This window comes from Stomoxys calcitrans, chromosome 1 (genome assembly GCF_963082655.1).
Source record: "Stomoxys calcitrans chromosome 1, idStoCalc2.1, whole genome shotgun sequence".
NCBI lineage: Eukaryota > Metazoa > Arthropoda > Insecta > Diptera > Muscidae > Stomoxys > Stomoxys calcitrans.
Genome location: NC_081552.1, coordinates 206796109 through 206812789, shown reverse-complemented (window position 1 = coordinate 206812789; position 16681 = coordinate 206796109). Strand labels below are relative to the sequence as shown.

The 16681-nt window shown below is 37.4% G+C and overlaps 1 protein-coding gene across 4 annotated transcripts in view; it reads right to left on the bottom strand.

Moving 5' to 3' along the window:
* The window catches only part of LOC106091818 (cell adhesion molecule Dscam2), a 113145-nt gene that overhangs the window by 72794 nt on the left and 23670 nt on the right, over positions 1 to 16681 (bottom strand). For 3 of the 4 annotated variants that reach the window (XM_059370046.1, XM_059369985.1, XM_059370058.1), the window contains exons 4-5: positions 15823 to 16095; positions 6520 to 6804 (exon numbers count right to left, since the gene is read on the bottom strand). In XM_059370046.1, coding sequence (XP_059226029.1) covers positions 6520 to 6804; positions 15823 to 16095 — 558 coding nt within the window. Of the gene's footprint in view, positions 1 to 6519; positions 6805 to 15144; positions 16096 to 16681 lie in introns of those variants that run through there. The other variant, XM_059370019.1, reaches the window with a different exon arrangement.

Here is a 16681-nt window from a genome sequence, read left to right as displayed (position 1 = left end):
ACATTTGCCTTTTCTTACTGGTTTTAAGATCTTCCAGTATATATGCGGAATATACATATGTAGGTGCCCCGAAAACGCTCACGTTTGGCTTCGCATAGAAGTTAGGAGTTAAAAGTCGCCCCTTCTGAACTTATTCCTTGTTTACTTGCTATACTGATGTTGTTTTTTTTTTTTTGATTCCCTTCAATATTTAAATCATTCAGCACGCTACAATATTTTCCATACTTTATACATTTTAATTTCGTACATGTGGTTAATGTTAATGTAAATCATAAAAACTAAAAATATTTAAACTTATTTCATTTTATTTAAATTCATTTTTGTTTTCGTTTTGTTAGAATTTGTAATTTTTTAATTTTTAAATTTTTAAATATAAAACTTAAGTAATAAGAAGCGTTAAAGCAGTGCAAAATAAAGGTTACCTGATGGTGATCGGCTGTTTATTAATAAGTAAAACCCACAGCGTGCCAAAAAGCGACTTAGGGATGGTTCAGTAGAGGATGATGGGATATAGTTAAGTATACTTAAAGCGTTCTCAAACAGGGTTAGGGGCGGGGTTAAATTAAATTTAAAGATTTAATACATTTTTATTTGATTGGATTTTTGTTTTTTTTTTTTTGTTTTTCTTTTTTTCTGGTTGGTCTTTAGTCGTTCATAAAAAAAGCACATTGATTTATTAAGAGTTACAGTTGGTAGATTTATTTAGCGAGTTCATGTTTTTGGTTAATAAAAAAGACAGCATTTGGTTTCATTCGCTGTTTTGGGGGTATTTAAAGTCTAAGCTAGGAGAAGTTTATTAAAAAAAAAAAGAAATATTTTCGAAAGCATAATAAACACAAAAATATTATACATAAAAAGCTTCTGCTGGTTAAATGGGGTAAAAAAAAACTCAAAGGGGGAAATGAGGGAAAATATATTTTATTACACAAAGTTTGTTTTTTGATCTAAACACCTTTCGAGGATAGCAATATATTTTTAAAGGATTAATGCAGTTAATCAAATATCTGTAGCATCATTATAATCAAAACAATTAGTATCTGAAATGAATGCACACAGCTGAAGAAATTGACCTCCCTCGGGAAACCATAGTAGTTGCGGCTCAACTACGATACGGCAGATGCAGCCATCTCAACTCCTACAGAGCAAGGATTGATGCTGACGTGCAGGATATGGGTCACCATTGTGACCTGGAACCACACGTCACCTGTTAAACTGCCCAGCCAAACCCACTCAACTCTGATGTAGATCCCTTTGGACGCACCCCATCTTAGTAGCAGTGTTCCTGGATATGGATACCCAACAGAATCAGAACAAACGAAAGTCCGTCCGTCCGTCGGTCCGTCCGTCGGTCCATTCGTCCGTCCATTCTTCCGCCTGTCCATCCGTCCGTCTGTCCATCCGTCCGTCTGTCCATCCGTCCGTCTGTCCATCCGTCCGTCCGTCTGTCCATCCGTCCGTCCGTCTGTCCATCCGTCCGTCTGTCCATCCGTCCGTCCGTCTGTCCATCCGTCCGTCCGTCCGTCCATCCATCAGTCTGTCCATCCGTCCGTCCTTCCGTCTGTCCATCCGTCCGTCTGTCCATCCGTCCATCCATCCGTCCGTTCATTTATCCGTCCATTCGTCCCTTTGGACGCACCCCATCTTAGTAGCAGTGTTCCAGGATCTGGATACCCAACAGAATCAGAACAAACGAAAGTCGGTCCATCCGTCCGTCCACCCTTCCGTCTGTCCATCCGTCCGTCTGTCCATCCGTCCGTCCGTCCGTCTGTCCATCCGTCCATCTGTCCGTCCGTTCATTTATCCGTCCATTCGTCCGTCCATCCGTCCGTCCATCCGTCCGTCCATCCGTACGTCCATCCATCCGTCCGTTCATTTATCCGTCCATCCGTCTGTCAATCCGTCCGTCAATCCTTCCGTTCATCTGTCCGTCTATCCGTCCATCCATCCGTTCATCCGTCTGTTCATCCGTCCGTTCATCCGTCCGTCCATCTGCCCGTCCATCCGTCCGTTCATTTATCCGTCCATTCGTCCGTCTGTCCATCCGTCCGTTAATCCGTCCGTTAATCCGTCCGTCTATCCGTCCGTCCATCTGTCCGTCCATCCGTCCGTTCATCCGTCCGTCCATCCATCCGTCCGTCCATCCATCCGTCCGTTCGTTCATTTATCCGTCCATTCGTCCGTCCATCCATCCGCCCATCCGTCCGTCCATCCCTCCATCCGTCCTTCTGTCTGTTGAAGACACGCTAACTTTCGAAGGAGAAAAGCTAGCCGCTTGAAATTTGACCAAAATTCTTCTTATTAGTGTAGGTCCGTCTATCCGTCCGTCCATCTGTCCGTCCATCCATCCGTTCATCCGTCCGTCCATCCATCCATCTGTCCATCCGTCTGTACATTTATCCGTCCATTCGTCCGACCATCCCTCCATCCGTCCTTCTGTCTGTCGAAGACACGCTAACTTTCGAAGGAGAAAAGCTAGCCGCTTGAAATTTGACAAAAATTCTTCTTATTAGTGTAGGTCGGTTAGATTGTAAATGGGCCAAATCGGTTCAGTTTTTATATAGCTGCCATATAAACTGATCTTGGGTCTTGATTTCTTGAGCCTCTAGAGGGCGCAATAGTCATCCGATTTGGCTGAAACTTGGCATGACGTGTTTCGGTATGACTTCCAACAACTGTGTTAAGTATGGTGGAAATCAGTCCATAACCTGATATAGCTGACGTATAAACCGATCTGGGGTCTTGACTTCTTGAGCCTCTAGAGGGCGCTAGTCCTATCCGATTTGGCTGAAATTTTGCATGAAGTGTTTTGCTATGACTTCCAAAAACTGTGTTAAGTATGGTGAAAATCAGTCCATAACCTGATATAGCTGTCATATAAACCGATCTTGGGTCCTGAATTCTTTAGCCTCTAGAGGACGCAAATTATATCCGATTCGGATGAAATTTTGCACGAGCTGTTTTGCTATGACTTCCAACAACTGTGCTAGGTATGGTGGAAATCAGTCCATAACCTGATATAGCTGTCGTATAAACCGATCTGGGGTCTTGACTTCTTGAGCCTCTAGAGGGCGCTAGTCCTATCCGATTTGGCTGAAATTTTGCATGAAGTGTTTTGCTATGACTTCCAACAACTGTGCTAAGTATGGTGGAAATCGGCCCAGTTTGGCTGAAGTTTTGTATAAGGTGTTTTATTATGACTTCCAACATATGTGCTAAGTATGGTGGACATCGGTCCATAACCTGATATAGCTATCATATAAACTGATCTTGGATCTTGCCTTCTTGAGCCTCTAGAGGGCGCAATTATTATCCAATTTGGCTGAAATTTTGAACAACGGTTTCTTCCATAACCTTCAACATACGTGTCGAATACGGTCCAAATCGGTCTATAGCCTGAAACAGCACCCATAATAACCGATCTCCCTATTTTACTTTTTGAGCCCCGAAAGGGCGCAATTCTTATTCGAATTGGCTGAAATTTTACGCAATGACTTTTACTATGGTCTCCAACATTCAATTCAATTATGGTCCGAATCAGATCATAACTTGATATAGCTTCAATAGCATAGCAATTCTTATCTTTGATCCTTTGTTTGCCTAAAAAGAGATACCGGGAAAAGAACTCGACAAATGCGATCCAGGGAAGAGGGTATATAAGATTCGACCCGGTCGAACTTAGCACCCTGTTTCAATTTTTATTTGTTTCTCCTTCGAGACGAGCTCAATGATCGGAGATTTCCTTAGCAAATAGAAAAGGAAAGCCGGAGATAGCAACACACCCCAACCGCTATGGGACGGGTTTCGTCTTTGGTTCGAAGACTTCTCAACCATACGAGTATTAGATGTGAAGGCTTCAAGGGCCGTACGTTGCCATGTAGTACTTATATCGTAAATATTGCGAAAACGCCTCTTTCATATAAACACCACATTACCCATGCTAGACAACCATGACCGCTAGCTGCTTCTTTCCCAATGTAAGTGTTTGGCAGATTTCTTGCCCATACAATTACACTACTCCCATGGCATGATTCTGTACATCTGTTGAAAGTTGTATTGATGGCTTCGATCGCTAGACAACGGCAATGGCTCTCGCTGTTGCTTCGTGTGCCCAGATTCGAATCCCGGCCGGGCTCTGCCGAATTTTTCATTTTCAAGTTTTTATACACACCACCATAGGATGGAGGTATACTACTCTAGTCATACATACATATTTTGGATCGTCTCGACGTTCTGAGTCTATCTAGCCATGTTACGACAGCAGTCGAACGCGTAGTGCAAGCTAAATTGTACACAGATGATGTAGGTCGTTGGGGGTTCCAAATGGGCGTATCAGATTTGGATATAGCTCCCATATAAACCGATCTCCCGATTTGACTTCTTGAGCCCTAACAAGCCGCAATTTTTGTCAAATGTGGCTAAAATTTTGGATGTAGTGTTCTACATCAAATTTTGTTTTACCAGATTCGCACTTGACTCTTACCCATGTTGTCCTAGGGGTTGGGAGACTCCGACACTTTCATTTGCCACCCATATCGTGCCAATCAGAAAACTTGGTTATTTGGGCATGTTTTAGGGTGGGGCGTTACTCCAGGTTATAAACCAATTTGGAGTTTTAGGGTTACCATATGGGTGCACAGAAAATGCAAATTTTGCCCATGAACATTCCACTACGGAACAGGGGCAAACTTCTCACATATCAATGAGTGCAGTGCGATTCAAGTTTTAAGCTCAATGATAAGGGGCCTCCTTTTTATAACCGAGTCCGAACGGCGAGCCGCAGTACGACACCTCTTTGCAGAGAAGTTTTTCATGGCATAGTACCTCACAAATGTCGCCAGCATTAGGTGAGGAAAACAACCGGTGAAAAAAAATTTTTTTCTCTGATGGTCTCGCCAGGATTTGAACCCAGGCGTGCAGCGTCATAGGCGGACATGCTAACCTCTGCGCTACGGTGGCCTCCATGGGTGCACAGAAACTTAGCTTAAATCGATGTACTCATCTCCGATATACCCTTTTAGAAAATAAGGGCAAGGGGTAGGGTCCGCCTCTGCTTCGGATATGAAGAAATGAAGAGTCGTATGTTTACCAGTGACCATAACAAATAACACTGCACGGAAGCTGGAAGTGCAGAAGCTGTAATCTTAGTAGAAGGGATATGCGTACCTAGCGCCTCTTCCAAAAAATCCATGGTGAAATGCTACTGAAGTCAAAAATATGGTATATAGAATCACTTAGGTCGTAGTTAGTTCCAGCCTGAGTATCACGCAGGCTAAAACTTTGAACTCCGATTTGAGTGGTGTTCATTGTTATCCCTGATAGCTTAGCTAAAAGCTACCGGGCGCCTCCAAAGGTTGCGGATAGAAAAAAGTTTAGTATATATGCAGAGTAGTTGCAAATACTGTCCCGGACAATCAGTGATTTCGAGAAGAGAGTCTCAGTCAGTGAGGGGCCGGATGTCACCGGCTCTTGCTTACATACTGAGTGTCTATGATACTCAATATGACAAAGTGAGTTATTGGCTCCCTTAAATAAACAATGACCAGGAGCTGGATGAGTTCCCAAGAGGACGAGGTGGCTACTACAACAACAACTGTATTGAATACTGTCTAGAACAGAATGTTGTCAGCATAGTATTAACCCGTAGAACAACAAGGCAACAGCAGCCGATGGATTATCAGCTGAACTATTAAAGAATGGAGATGTCACATTAAAAAGGCGTATGCTTCAGCTAGTCTGAGCAATAACGCTAGAAAAACGTATGGAACCACAGCATACTATCTGCTCTACATATAAATGGAGAAAACACAGTATGGGATGCCTACAGGAGAATGAGTCTCATTGCCATGGCATACTCGTACATAGACCAGCGAGCATACTAAACCTCTTCAAGTCTAGATTAGCCCACATAGTATTGGAATGCTCACAGCCCCCTCTATGTGACAATTTATCATTCGTTATCCTTCGGATCGGGTCCTGAATACTTAGCTTACATGTCGCTAGAGGCATTCCCAAAGATTCCAGTTTCCCTGGAATGTGTGAGGTAGTTCCTAGTCTCGCAAGCTCGTCCGCTTTAGAATTCCAGGGGATACCTGTGTGGCCCGGCACCCAGAATAGGTGAATTTTTAACTGCTCAGCCATCTCGTTGAGATATCTGCGGTGGTAGTTATACGGGAGAAACTAGAAGACATTATTTCTTCACTATGCTCTGTGGTATGGCAACCTATCCTAACCCATGAAAAAAGTACGTTTTTTTAGTATAACAGTTTTGTTAGTGACACAGATTCGACTTTAGTTTTAAAATCCCTTAAAAATATATTGTCTCATTGTTTCGATCAGTAAAATAAGCAAAAGGGATAGTGGTATAGAAAAATAAATAAAAAAAATATAAGATAAAAAATATTTTTATAATAAAGTGGAATATTTTTTTCCTCCTTGTTTTATTCAAGGTGTGGATGGTTTTCATTTTTGTTTTTTTTTTTTTTTGATTCAACAGGGATATGAGTCAAGCGTATACTATACCTTTAACCTGCAACAGTGCGTTGTATTTGATCTCGGCAGCGGGATTTTTGGCAACGCAGGTGTATTCGCCCGAATGTGAAGCCGAGAGCGAAGGTATGCTTAGCAATGACGAATACTGATCTAACATGGTGACATTGGCCCCCAACAAATCGGGCAGGGGCTCACCATCCTTAAGCCAAGTCAATTTTAAAGGCGGATCGCCACGTGAAACTCCGCAAACGGTGCGCGTTCGCATACCTTCGGCCAGGCCATCTTGAAAGACGAATGGTTCTATAATGGGTGGGACTGCAACAAGACCGAAAAAAGAAACCAAGAAAAAGAACAACTAAATCTCTGGATATCAATACACATCAGACACATCACACGACCACGGCGAGTATGATGTGGTTTAGCACAAACAAAAAAACTCCTTTCTGGCAGCTGAGAGATGATTGCAAACCGCTGATGATGATGATGATTGGCGACGAGGGGCTATGTTGTGGTGTGGTTATGATGCCTACCATGACTATTGCTGTAGAAAAATCAGAATTTGTTTTATATTAAATCTAAGAGGAATTTTCTCTTCATGTTTGTTTTTTTTTTGTTTCTCAATTAACTGCAGCGCTTTCAAAAATTGTGGATTTATATACGAGTACGTTTATGTTCATACTTTTTTGTGTCAAAAAATAATTCCAGTTTAAGGTCTCAAAAAGCCTTTTGCATTTGGCTGAGTAAATAAATCTTCGCAGTGTAGTTGTTGGTTCGATTCATTTCATTTGTGTGGATATTTACATAAAGTTGGTGTAGATTGTTGTTGTAGAGAAAAAATGTTCATATAAAAATATATAAATATCTAAGTAATATTAAGAGTGGTTTTAGTAAATCGAATACACAAATTGAAAGTGAAAATTAAAACGACAAAAAAAGATTGTAAATACATAAAAAAACTTTACCAACTACACGAGTGAAAAAAAGTTTTTTTTTTTTAATTTTTTATATAGATATACAATACATAGTAGATAGTGGGCAAAAACATTACAAAGATTTAATAAATTGTTCGAGTACGGGTATTTCGTTTTGCTTTTGTCTTTCGGATAGTTGTTAACAAATATAGAATATATAAAATTCCTATTTTTGCTGTATAACAATATTAGCTTCAGTTTCGATTGCTTCCAACGAAAAGTTAACACTAAGAATTTTATATATTTCAATCATAAAAACGAAATACTTTTTGTGCATTCGATAGAAAAAAGTTGTCGTTACAAAAAAAAAAAAAAAAAAATTACAATAACAAAATGTAAAATACATTGGAATAAAACATTCATGTGAATACAAAATTTCAACATTCTAATTGACGTAAAATTCAATGTGGGTAATATATATATATTTATACTTATGTATGTATATTCACAAGTACTTAGGAATATTACAAAATACAAAATAAAACATAAATTGATTTTGAAATTGAAATGTTATAGCAAAATTTCCCACATGAGTGCAATGATTGCTAACAGTATTTTTCATTTCATGTAATTTCATTTCATTTCATGTAATTTCATTTCATTTCATGTAATTTCATTTCATTTCATGTAATTTCATTTCATTTCATTTCGTTTCATCTCATTTCATTCCATTTCATGTCATTTCAATCCAATTTCATTTCATTTCATTTCATTTCATGTCATTTCATTCCATTTCATTTCGTTTCGTTTCGTTTCGTTTCATGTCATTTCATGTCATTTCAGTTCATTTCATTTCATGTAATTTCATGCAATTTCATGTCATTTCATGTCATTTAATTTAATTTAATTTAATTTAATCTAAATTAATTTAATTTAATTTAATTTAATTTAATTTATTTTACTTTACTTTATTTTATTTCATTTCATTTCATTTCATTTTATTTTATTTTATTTTATTTTATTTTATTTTATTTTATTTTATTTTATTTTATTTTATTTTATTTTATTTTATTTTATTTTATTTTATTTTATTTTATTTTATTTTATTTTATTTTATTTTATTTTATTTTATTTTATTTTATTTTATTTTATTTTATTTTATTTTATTTTATTTTATTTTATTTTATTTTATTTTATTTTATTTTATTTTATTTTATTTTATTTTATTTTATTTTATTTTACGTTATTTTATTTTATTTTACGTTATTTTATTTTATTTTATTTTATTTTATTTCATTTCATTTCATTTCATTTCATTTCATTTTATTTTATTTTACGTTATTTTATTTTATTTTACGTTATTTTATTTTATTTTATTTTATTTTATTTTATTTTATTTTGTTTTATTTTATTTTATTTTATTTTATTTTTATTGTATTTTATTTTATTTTACTTTATTTTATTTCATTTCATTTCATTTCATTTCATTTTATTTTATTTTATTTTATTTTATTTTATTTTATTTTATTTTATTTTATTTTATTTTATTTTATTTTATTTTATTTTATTTTATTTTATTTTATTTTATTTTATTTTATTTTATTTTATTTTATTTTATTTTATTTTATTTTATTTTATTTTATTTTATTTTATTTTATTTTATTTTATTTTATTTTATTTTATTTTATTTTATTTTATTTTATTTTATTTTATTTTATTTTATTTTATTTTATTTTATTTTATTTTATTTTATTTTATTTTATTTTATTTTATTTTATTTTATTTTATTTTATTTTATTTTATTTTATTTTATTTTATTTTATTTTATTTTATTTTATTTTATTTTATTTTATTTTATTTTATTTTATTTTATTTTATTTTATTTTATTTTATTTTATTTTATTTTATTTTATTTTATTTTATTTTATTTTATTTTATTTTATTTTATTTTATTTTATTTTATTTTATTTTATTTTATTTTATTTTATTTTATTTTATTTTATTTTATTTTATTTTATTTCATTTCATTTTATTTTATTTTATTTTATTTTATTTTATTTATTTTTTTTATTTCATTTTTTTTATTTCATTTCATTTTATTTTATTTTATTTTTTTTTTATTTTATTTTATTTTATTTTATTTTATTAATATTTTATTTTATTTTATTTTATTTTATTTCATTTTATTTTATTTTATTTTATTTTATTTTATTTTATTTTATTTTATTTTATTTTATTTTATTTTATTTTATTTTATTTTATTTTATTTTATTTTATTTTATTTTATTTTATTTTATTTTATTTTATTTTATTTTATTTTATTTTATTTTATTTTATTTTATTTTATTTTATTTTATTTTATTTTATTTTATTTTATTTTATTTTATTTTATTTTATTTTATTTTATTTTATTTTATTTTATTTTATTATACCCACCACCGTAGAATAGGGGGTATATTCATTTAGTCATTCCGTTTGCAAAACATCGAAATATCAATTTCCGACCCCACAAGGTATATATATTTCGAATGGTCGTAAAATTCTAAGGCAATTTAACGATGTCCGTGTGCCTGTCCTTCCGTCCCTCTGTTGTTATCACTTCACAGACTTCAAAATTGAGATATTGAGCATAAGTTTGGCACAGATACGACTTTTTGATGCACGCTGGTTAAGTTCATGAACGGGCCAAACCGGACCATATGCTATATAAACCGATCTGCCGATAAAGGGTCTAATGCCCAAAAATGCTTTATTTTTTATCCGAATGCGCTGAAATTTGAAGCAGTGAGTAGTTTAAGGCCTTCCAATATCTGACCCAAATATGGTTCAGATGGGACTATATTTAGATATAGCTGCCATATAGACCGATCTGCCGATAAAGGATCTGAAGCCCATTAAAGCTTTATTTATTACCCGATTTCGCTTAAATTTGAATCAGTGAGCCATCATAGGCCATCTGACCCAAATATGGTAAAGATCGAAATGTTTTTAGATATAGCCGTCATATAGACCGATATGCCGACTAAGGGTCTGAAGTTCATAAAAGTTTTATTTATTACCCAATTTCGTTGAAATTTGAAATAGTGAGTGATTTTATGCCTCCCGACATCCGACCCACATGTGAGTCACATCATGCTATATGGATATAGCTGTCATATAGACCAATCTTCCAATTTAGGGTCTTATACTTGTTAATTTTATTTTATTCGCGTCCTCTAGAAAAATTTGCAAATCAGATTTATTCTCTACTTCCATGGGTCCTTTATTGGAGTACCATATATTGCTGTCGGTCTGCTTGTTCGGATGAGATTTGTGTCGAGTGGGGGCGACTTCTAAAACTTGGCCTTTATACAACGTTAGGTTAGGTTGAAAAAAGAGGCGCAGATATTAATCCGCCTCATGCCACTATGGACATACACCTTAGCCAGTAATCGGCTTGTTGTGCGCTCTGAAAACATTAAAGTAACCTCTAAAAGAAAATTTTAAGTTAGGAATTCCGTGCTACTTACAAAATCTTTAATTGTTTTCAATACCACTCCCCTTAGTTAGTTCATGTCTGACATTGTGTCCCCACCTAAGTGCCAGTATCTGTTAGACGCGACAGCCGGGCAATGACAAAGGAAATGCTCCAATGTCTCTTCCCTGCATGCCCTACAAATGCTATCAGTTGCTGCACCGATTTTAGTCCGTAGTCCTATGTGTCCCGTGTGTAGCTAAAATGAACTCCTTCTTGCTTCCTTTCGGTAATAGCCTCGTCTTCTCACGATCTGGCTCGCCCCAAAGGATTTTAGCCGTCCTACCGACCGTTTCGCTGTTTCAAAATGTTGCATGCACATTCGTCGCCCATTCCCTTAAATCGGACTGCGTCGACCTGAAAGGCTTCGGGTTAACCAAGTTTATTGACGGCAGTCCTCTTGCCTTCCCCGCCAGATCGTCTGTCCTTTCATTCCCCCTTACTCCGTTATTGCCCGACCCTCAAATGATACGGATTTTGTCATCCTCAAAGAGTTAATCTCCTTCTTACACTGCAAGACTGTTCGTGACCTCACCGTCCTGGTTGTTATTGCCCTTATGGCAATTTTACTGTCAGTAAAGATGTTCACAATCGACGTCCTCGCTTTAGCGCCACACCACTTCACGATTTTCGTGATTGCCCGGATCTCCGCCTGCAGGACCGTATTATGGTCAGACAGTCTAAAACAGATCTTAGTCCCTGGATTCTCAATGTATACCCCCAGGCCCACTCTGTCCTCTAGTTTTGATCCATCCATGTAACATAATCTTCCAGATAGTAATTCTAGGATTCCGTCAATCCAAGAGTGTGCCGATGGCAGCAGTGCCTCGCACTCGACTCCAAGGCTCATCTTAGGTATACGATCGGAAACCTCTTCCTTTCCTTCCAGGTTTCCTATCGTCGCCTCGATTATACCGCGATGGTAGGAGGTACTTCCTTAACCCATTCTTCCATCGCCTTAAGTCTCATAGCCACAGTGGCTGCCTGACATTTAATCTGTATGTCAATGGGTCGGATGTCTAGAATAGTCTCCCGTGCCCTAGTGGGGGTGGTTCTCATCGCTCCGCCTATGCCAAGACAACATGTTCTTTGAACCTGTTGTATGGTCCTTATGTTGCACTTTTTCTCCATACCTGTCCACAAAACTATTGAGGCGTAAGTAAGTATTGGTCTAATGGACTATCCTCGGATTCGGGCCCAATATCTGTGAGCCTTCTCAGTACGCTACTGAATGTGACACTTCCAATTCAGTTTCTGTCCAAAATCACACCTAAGAATTTGATCTTGTCAGATATCGAAATCGTCTTATTGAGGAAACGTGGTGCGTTAAATTGGCCCACCTTCGTCTTCCTTGTGAACAGGCTTATTTCAGTCTTCTCTGGGTCATTATTGAGACCTCTGGGTCCAGCTCAGTCATACGCCATATGCAAGACCCTTTCGGTCCTTCTGTATAGCTCGTTCGGATCCTTACCCCTAAGAAGTATTATAACATCGTCTGCGTAGCAGACGGGTTCAATCAGCATCCGTAATAGGTCATTTATGGTGGTCACCCATAGGAGTGGCGATAAAAACATCGTCTGCATAGCAGACAGGTTCAAATCCCTCCGGCATCCGTAATAGGTCATTTATGATGGTCACCCATAGGAGTGGCGATAAAATGCGCCCCTGTTGCTTGCCTTGTGCTAATTTTCCCTTTTATTTATGCCATTCCTTAGCATATGGTTTATCTAGTCTCTGAGGACCGGATCCACCCGGTACTTGTCTAAGGATTGGATCAGTGTGTCGGTCCGCACATTGTTAAAAGCCCCCTCGATGTCAATGCATACCGCCAGGTTGTGCGTTTTGGCATCGAAGGATTCTTCTGGATGTCCTACTCTTTATCATGGTGTCCACAATACGTTCCATGGTTTTGAGTAGAAAGGACGTAAGGCTTATGGGTCTGTAGGCCTTTGGTGTCGCATAACTTGCCTTGTCGGGCTTGGGTATAAACACCACCCTTCCTCCTGCCGGGCTTTCGGAGTATATGCAAGTTCTAGGCACGCTTTGAAAATATTGGCCAGATGAAGCGCCAAATAGTCTGCCTCTTTCTGTAGTAACGCCGGAAATATTCTATCAGGTCCGGGTGACTTAACTGGTTTGAAGCTCCCCAAGGATTCCTTCACCATAAATTTCGTAATTATAAACCTTCGCTCAAAGTAATTATTCCGGTGTCTCCGTGAGTCCCTTCGTATTCAGTGGAAAATGTGTTTTCATCAAAAGCCTCAACATGTCCTCCATTGTCTCTGCTCTCACTCCCATGTCGTCTACTAAAATTTTAGTTTGGGTTTTTGAGAGAAACTTTTTCATCTTGGTGGCGTCATTAACGCCATCCATCTGTTCGCAGAAAAGCTTCCTGGAGGCACGTTTTGCCGCTCTGGTAATTTTGTTGTATTCCCTGAGTCGTATACACATCCCAATAAACTTAGGTGCTCTATTAAAAAATCTGCGGACCTCTTTCCCGACATTGCGAATCTCCCCGGTCATCCAGGGTTTTCCTTGAGCTGATTTCCTTTCCCGTAGAGGACAACTAATTAGCACCCTATTAGTACCTTGTTTTCCTGGTTCAGTCCAGAAACTTTGTTCCGGATCGTCTATGGCTCCTGAATTAAGGCAATATGAATCCTGCCCTTGCTGATTTTCTCCATCAGAGCGTGTTTAGCAGTCTCGCTACGGTGGAGGTTTATCTGGACTACCTCAATCATTGGTCCTCCAGTAAATGGACATCTTTATATTAATGACTACCTCAATCATTGGTCCTCCAGTAAATGGACATCTTTATATTAATGACAAAGTTTTTCTCTGTGGTCAAGTCTCGTTCATTTGAGTCGTATATAGTTCCGATTGGCCTACATGGCTTATACCAACCACCATGGGATGTTGGTGCACACGACTTATAGTCAAGTGTTGCTGTGACGTGCTAATGGCGGTCCAAATTGGTTTGTAACTTGATATAGTTGCCATAAAAACCTATTTCCCTTGAGTCACAATTGTTGCTCCGATTTGGTGTTCCAAACTTGGCAAGTAGCAACTTCCAGCAACTTTGCGACCTCTACAATAGATACTGGATATCTACTCCCATAGGTCTGCCATATAGTTTCGATCCGTTTGGGTGCATTTTTATGAGTGATAAGATATTCAGACTCAGAGGCCTCTCATTTAAGTCCCGTATCGTCCACATCGGTCCATGTGTCGCGGGCGGGGTAGGGGCGTTTAGGTGTAATGACCGCTCCGCCGATATTATTATCAGATTCCTTATCTTCTCCCTAAGTTATTTCATTCGAGTTCCATAGTGTCTTACCATTGGCAAGGAGCACAAAATTTGAAATACCTGAGATATCCAAGATTCGGCTATCCGCAGTATTGCAATGCAAATTTGTCCATGAACATTCCATGAAGGATCTGGGGCAAACTTCTCACAAATTAGTGAGCACTGTCCGATTCAATTTTAAACTCAATGAAAAGGGACCTCCGTTTTATAGCCGAGTCCGAACGGCGTGCCGCAGAGCGACACCTATTTGGGGAGAAGTTTTTGCATGGCATAGTACCTCACAAATGTTGCCAGCATTAGGAGGGGAAACTGATGTTCCTGCCAGGATTGGAACCCAGGCGTTCAGCGTCATAGGCCGACATGCTAACTTCTGCGCTACAGTGGCCTTCAGCATTAGTGGCAGCATTAAACATATGAAGGATTATGGTGGTGAGTTTTACATTTTTACTTTTTTTTTTTTTTTTTGTTACTGATACAAAAAAATATCTCACAAAAAATCTCATTAAAAATTTGTTTCTTGCGTAAAACTTTTTCAAAGGCTTCCATTTGCTAATTAAAGCCATAAAACAAGAAAAAAAAAAAATAAATAAAATAAAAAAATCTTTTTATGCAATGGTCTCTCAACCGCATTTGCCATAGGAATTTGCATTCATTTCAATTTCAATATCTTTTGATCTGCTGTTTGTTGTTGTTGTTGTTGTTGTATTTTTAATATACATAAAAGTTTAGTTCAAAAGAGATAAAAGTTTTGTGTGACTACCATACAGAATAGTAAATAAAATTCGTAACCAATTGGAAATTGTGTTGGTGTGGGTAAGGTTGGGTGAATGGGTGGGCGGGCAGTAGAAGAAATGGATGGTTGGGGTTAGGTGACTTAAGAGAATAGAAGTTTTGTCATTTTATTGACTGCATCATTTGTTTACCATTAACCAATAACGATTGCGAGTTTTCCACTTCGGCAGCCGAGTTGCGCACCACACAAGAGTAATTGCCCGTATGGTCGGAGCCCAGATTCTCTATGACCAGAATGCTGTTGTACTGGTCCACTTGCTTAACGGACATGTGCTGGGTGGGATCGATGGGTCGATTATCCTTGCGCCAGGCCATGGTCAGCGGCAAATCGCCCTTGACAACGGAACAGGTCAATGAGGCACGGTCGCCCATGTTCAATTGCAGTTGTGACGATTGAAAAGGACTCAGTTTCGGTGGTACTGTGAATTAAGGTAGTATTGTGTAGGGTTTTTGTGATTATAGATTAGATGAGGCATAGAAGCTTGACAAAAAACAAGAACTGCGCATAATTGCAAAGGCTAACAATTATTTTTTTTTTTGGTTTGTTACAAAAGAAAAGCAAAAAAAAAATGACTAAAAAATCATTAAGAGTAAATGTAAAATAGCGCCTTTGTAATGAAGTCTCCTTTGGGTGATTTATCCACAAAAAAAAATTCTACTCGTTACGCTACATATCGCCCAAATATGTTGATTGCTTAACTCCTTGTAGCTGTTTGGAATTAATTATTATTTGATTTTTAATTTCTTGCACCTTTTGCATGTCTAATTTGAAAGGGGGTATTTCTAAGAATCCTATGGAAAATACTAACCAATAACAGTTACTTCGCCACTGCGACGAGCACTGTGGCCTTGCTTGTTGCGTGCCCAGCATGTGTAGACCCCAGAATCGGTATTCTTTTGCACCGGTGATATGGACAATGATCCATCTGGCTGCACTCGCTGTCTTATATCGTCTGGCAGCTCACGTCCTCCACGCTCCCAATGAATCTCTTCGATGGGATATCCAGCTACGGGACATTTCAAATTCAATGTTTCACCAGATACAGCTGTGACCTTAGGAATTATTCGTATATAAGGAAGGCCTGGAATGATAGAAGAACAAGATCACATGAAATCAGTCTTTTTTTGATAAAAGAAGTCCTTAAAACAATTGAGTTCAAGAGAAAATAGTAACAAGTAAGAGCCTGCTTAGTTCGGCCGGGCCGAATCACCTTGGATCGCATTTGTCGAGTTCTTGGCGCGGTATCGCTTTTTAGGCAAACAAAGAATAATGGATAAGAATTGTTATGCTATTGGAGCTATATCAAGTTGTAGTCTGATTCGAACCATAAATGAATTAAATGTTGAACACCATAGTATTGGGTTGCCCAAAAAGTAATTGCGGATTTTTTAAAAGAAAGTCAATGCATTTTTAATAAAACTTAGAATGAACTTTAATCAAATATACTTTTTTACACTTTTTTTTCTAAAGCAAGCTAAAAGTAACAGCTGATAACTGACAGAAGAAAGAATGCAATTACAGAGCCACTAACTGCGAAAAAATTTGTCAACGCCGACTATATACAAAATCCGCAATTACTTTTTGGGCAACCCAATAGAAGTCATTGGGTAATATTTCAGTCCATTCGGATGAGAATTGCGCTTTGTAGGGGCTCAAGAAGCTATAAA